This window comes from Penaeus monodon, chromosome 17, assembly GCF_015228065.2.
Source record: "Penaeus monodon isolate SGIC_2016 chromosome 17, NSTDA_Pmon_1, whole genome shotgun sequence".
Classification (NCBI taxonomy): domain Eukaryota; kingdom Metazoa; phylum Arthropoda; class Malacostraca; order Decapoda; family Penaeidae; genus Penaeus; species Penaeus monodon.
Genome location: NC_051402.1, coordinates 31,383,294 through 31,388,962, shown reverse-complemented (window position 1 = coordinate 31,388,962; position 5,669 = coordinate 31,383,294). Strand labels below are relative to the sequence as shown.

The following is a 5,669-nucleotide window of genomic DNA, read 5'->3' as shown; positions in this document are numbered from 1 at the left end:
AGTTTATATGGATTTTTTAGAAGGATTTTCCTTGTTATGATGGCATAAAGATTTCTGTAAATGATACGAAAATATTATATGTTGCATAACATTCTTATTATCAACTTACAATGGATATACCATGGGTAGAAAAGTGTTAATTTCTGTCATTCTATCACTTTCAGTCAAAATTCACCTTGTACCATATGGCTGTGTGAAACTGAACTATCCCCAAAGTTAATTTTTATCTTTGTGTGTAACTGACCAGATAGGGCTGTACTTATAGAAGAAAAATAAACAAATGTAAGTGCGATGTGAAAAAGAGTTAGAAAGGAAAAATTGAAACTTCAAGCAAAAGATGTGGTTGATAAAGTCAGATTTTATACATCAATTATAAGATCATTTATTGGTTAGATCTCCTATTTTCTGGAATTGTTAGTTTATTTGTATTGTTTCTACAAAGAGGATGTTTCAGCTCTACATGAAGTCGAATGGAGCAAAGTGAATACTTGCAAAAAGCTGTGTGGATTTGCTATGATAAAAAAAGAAAGAAAAAATCCGGAAGTAAGGCCGAAGGAATATTAGATTGATTTTTTATAATAGCTTATGTGTATTTAGGCCAATATTTCCACTGTAGCTATCCTGCTAGATAATTGTTTGTGTGTGAGCGAGTGTGTGTGTGTATGTGTGTATGTAGAATTATTGATAAGTTAATAGATATATAAGTAGATAAAGATGTAGATATATAGATATGAATAATGCATGAATAGATAGATATAGAGATAAAAAGAGATATGTACAAGGTATGAATGTATGTAGGTTTGTTTGCAATTATCTATCTAACATGTATGTGCATTTTTGAATGCATGTGATTATGTATGTATTCATATGTGAACATGTGTGTGTGTATATATATATATATATATATATATATATATATATATATATATATATATATATGTATATATATATATATGTGTATATATATATATGTATATATATATATGTATATATATATATATGTATATATATATATAGTATATATATATGATATGTATATAAATATGTATATTATATCATATATGTCATATGTATAGATATATATACTGATATATAATATATGTTATGTATATATATATGTGTATGTATATATATTGTGTAGTATATACATAGTGTATGTATAATATGTATATAATATATAATGTGTTAATATATATATATATATACATACACTATATATATATAAAGTTACATATATATATACATATACATATATATATACATATTACATATATATATACATATAATATATATATACAATAATATATATATACATATATATATATATACTAGTATATATACATATATATATATATATATATATACATATATATATATACATATATATATACATATATATATAATATATATATACATATATATTACATATATATATATACATATATATATATAACAGAATATATAAAATATATAATATATATAATATATAGATATATATATAATATATAATATATATATATAATATTATTATAATATATATACATACACACACACATGTTCACATATGAATACATACATAATCACATGCATTCAAAAATGCACATACATGTTAGATAGATAATTGCAAACAAACCTACATACATTCATACCTTGTACATATCTCTTTTTATCTCTATATCTATCTATTCATGCATTATTCATATCTATATATCTACATCTTTATCTACTTATATATCTATTAACTTATCAATAATTCTACATACACACATACACACACACACTCGCTCACACACAAACAATTATCTAGCAGGATAGCTACAGTGGAAATATTGGCCTAAATACACATAAGCTATTATAAAAAATCAATCTAATATTCCTTCGGCCTTACTTCCGGATTTTTTCTTTCTTTTTTTATCATAGCAAATCCACACAGCTTTTTGCAAGTATTCACTTTGCTCCATTCGACTTCATGTAGAGCTGAAACATCCTCTTTGTAGAAACAATACAAATAAACTAACAATTCCAGAAAATAGGAGATCTAACCAATAAATGATCTTATAATTGATGTATAAAATCTGACTTTATCAACCACATCTTTTGCTTGAAGTTTCAATTTTTCCTTTCTAACTCTTTTTCACATCGCACTTACATTTGTTTATTTTTCTTCTATAAGTACAGCCCTATCTGGTCAGTTACACACAAAGATAAAAATTAACTTTGGGGATAGTTCAGTTTCACACAGCCATATGGTACAAGGTGAATTTTGACTGAAAGTGATAGAATGACAGAAATTAACACTTTTCTACCCATGGTATATCCATTGTAAGTTGATAATAAGAATGTTATGCAACATATAATATTTTCGTATACATTTACAGGAAAATCTTTTAATGCCATCATAAACAAAGGGAAAAACTACACTCGATGATACATAAAATAATCCCACAGGTTAAGAATAATGTCAGAACTGAAGGAAATAGGTGGGATTCCATGGGTGGATCCCCTGATAAGGAAATAGGTGGGATTCCATGGGTGGATCCCCTGATAAGGAAATAGGTGGGATTCCATGGGTGGATCCCCTGATAAGGAAATACAGCAATAGGGTGCGGGTCCGGGAGTGAAGCTCCAGGATTAGGAACATATAAGGTTCAAACAGCAATGTTTTTGAATTCCCAGGAGCTGCTGGAGTTATGGGTACTTAGTCTGACAGGAGTGCAGTCAGTTCGTAAACAATTACCAATTCTTTTTACTTGCCTCATTTACTAAGGGAAAAAAACATAAGATTCATACATAGTAAACTGTGAACAACCGAAACAAGGAATAATAATTGTAGGGCTGGATGGCTGTGTGAAACAAAAAATTACCGAAATTTGTAAATATATATCACTATGAATAGACCGCCTCACGCAGTTTCGTCTACACTGATAAGATAAGCAAATTGAAGTTCACACCATGTATAATATAAAGCTTGCAATTAAAACAGGATATACCCAAAATACGTTTCTGATCCAATTAAAACACCCATGTCACAAAGATACATGAGGAGGAAGCCTGGTTTCCAAGTCCTCTTTGGCAAATGCATTCAAATAAGCTGCATGGGAGCGCGGACTTGCCTATCGAACCCTCACTCCTCGGCCACCCGACCTGTTCACCGTCATTATGCCCAGTTCCTCAGTTGGTACTTTGACTATGACATATCCACGTAATCTCTATCACTTCATGGACGTTTTGGTAAAGTTTGAGCCCATTATAATAAGTTTATCCATGCAAACTTACTTTCCCTTTTTGGAAGAACTCGACGAAGCCACCGAGCGAGGCCATGACTCAGGCCCAAACACTGCCTCCGATTGTGCTCCTCCGAAAAGTTAATTCACAAACGTCCCTCCTCGCAGTTAGCAGGGTTTGAAAATACCGATTTCAGAGAGAATATAGAAATTTCAGCTCGTAATAGATAATTACTGAATAAGTCTCCGCTGTATACTTTCGTCGCGAGGCTCTCCCAATGGGTGAATTAGCAACGAAGTCGCAGCCAGGCGGGGGCATTCGCAGGAGGGAGGCGAGCGGATGTCGTCTGCCGTAACGGAACTTGCACGACTTTTGTAAATGTTTTGTAATATTTATCTATCTGTAGCTCTTTCTCGGGAATGATTTGGAAACGTGGCACTTTCTGGCGATTCCAGGATAGCTTAGATAATCGTCAGAGGGGAAATAGTACTGGGAAAATACTCCGGCGACGGTTAAGTTATCATACATAGGTTCCTTCTATGGTCAACCTTCACTTTCAATAAAACGATTCGATTCGCGTTTGCATGTCATTAGAATAACTTATTCCGACGTGTTCTGTATCAACAAGTGAGGGTCATTAGGTAATCGGGCCGTGGTGTGACCAAGCCCCCATAAATCTGGCAATGAAAAAACGCCCAAAGAAACGTGATTAAAATACGCCTTTTCATGGAGGGAAAATGTTGCATGGCATTTTCAGTCGGAAATAATTTCACCTTCTCGCAGTCGCATTATTTTATTTGTTCGGCACATTTTAAAGATCTTTAGTAACAGGTTGGATGCTGTTTGTTTGTTCGTTTGTTTTTCCCCATTCTCTACCATGTGCATTGGGAGATCCTAAAATTATCTTCCCGTCAAATACCTTCTGACGTCATCGTTGCGTCAGTTGCAAATTCAGAAAGCTGTCATTGATGGGAAAATCACCATGCTGCAATAGAGGAAGCATTCCACATACACATAAATAGCTAAGTGTGTGTGTGTGGTTTGTTTGTTTGTTTGTTTGTTGTGTGTGTGTGTGTGTGTGTGTGTGGTGTGTTAGTTCCACTTTAAGAGCTAATTAGTCTCCATGAAAGCACGTGTCTGCTCCAGTTATTTCTTTTCTGTTGATCGTTTTCGCGACCTTCCTTCTAAGATGCACGTCTGGACAACAGCATCTTAATGATTTCTAGTTTAAAATGCATATTTTGTGTATGAATTAATACCATGAGGCCTTGACACTTACCAGCACTGAGTGGCATTTGCTTTATTGTAAAGCACGTTACATTTTCGTAATCAATTTAAACTCTATCGTCAAGTCTGAGTGGTGAAAGGGGACGCAGGGATGTTTATATTTAGCATCAAGAATGTGGTGAAACTGTCCTCTCACATTTCAAATAAACCTGTTTGAATACACTAGCTTTTTCACCCGCCGTGTCAACAAAGAATCGCGTTCTCACCTTTCAAAACAAACCCCCCTACTTATGGTGCTCTGATGGTCGGCGTCCATATACCTACATTGCCATGTACATACATGATCTCGCTATACATAAAACTACTTGTTACCTCCCAAACACCCTGTAAAGCCAAGAGAACAACCTATCCCCAAGTGGCACGACGAAGAGTTCCGCAACGCATCTTCGCCTTACCACTCCCACCGCCCGACCATCTCATTTCATCATTTGACATTTGCATGTCTTGCCAACCCACATAGCTTCCTTCCCAGGTCGCCTTGCACGAGCCAGTAGGCCAGGGTCGAGCTGCATTGAACTTCAGCTGGTTCCGTCGGGTCCACATCCGGACTATTAATAACGATTTGACGTCATTCAACAAATCGCGCTCGACAGCAAAGGGCCACCAGATGGTACAGTCGTTGGTGCCAGCTGTGCAGCTCGAAATCAGGCTGCTTAGCGGTCTCAATAGATAAAATAGACTTTTAAAAGATAAATGTAAATGCGAGAAAAATGGAGGTCACTGTCAGCCTTATGTTGCAACTCGAGAATAGGTCCTCCTCATGTAGACGAGATAAAGTCAAGTTTAATGTACCTAGGGATCTTTCAATATAATTTGCAAGTCAACGCCTTCTCATGTAATGAATTTAGTCTTGAGGGAAACAACAACAGAACTTTAACTCGACCGACTCGCGCTCTCTCGTTCGCTCGCTCTTCCTCTGCCTTTCTCCTCGTCGCCGCCTCGGCTTCTCTCCTTCTCCTTCCCTCCTTGTTCTTTCAAATACACGCACACACATACACACACACACACACACACACACACACACACACACACACACACACACACACACACACAACATATATATATATATATATATTTATATATATATATATATATATATATATATATATATATATGTGTGTGTATATGTATATATGTATATATATACACACATATGT

The 5,669-nt window shown here is 34.6% G+C and overlaps 1 protein-coding gene across 2 annotated transcripts in view; it reads right to left on the bottom strand.

Annotated features, from left to right (window-relative positions):
- Window positions 1-3,410, bottom strand: part of LOC119583654 (MOB kinase activator-like 3) — a 21,246-nt gene extending 17,836 nt beyond the window's left edge. Inside the window, exon 1 of one of the 2 annotated variants that reach the window (XM_037932247.1) lies at window positions 3,277-3,410. In XM_037932247.1, coding sequence (XP_037788175.1) covers window positions 3,277-3,321 — 45 coding nt within the window. In that variant the 5' untranslated portion in view covers window positions 3,322-3,410. The remainder of the gene's footprint in view (window positions 1-3,276) is intronic. The other variant, XM_037932246.1, reaches the window with a different exon arrangement.
- Between the last annotated feature and the right edge of the window lie 2,259 nt (window positions 3,411-5,669).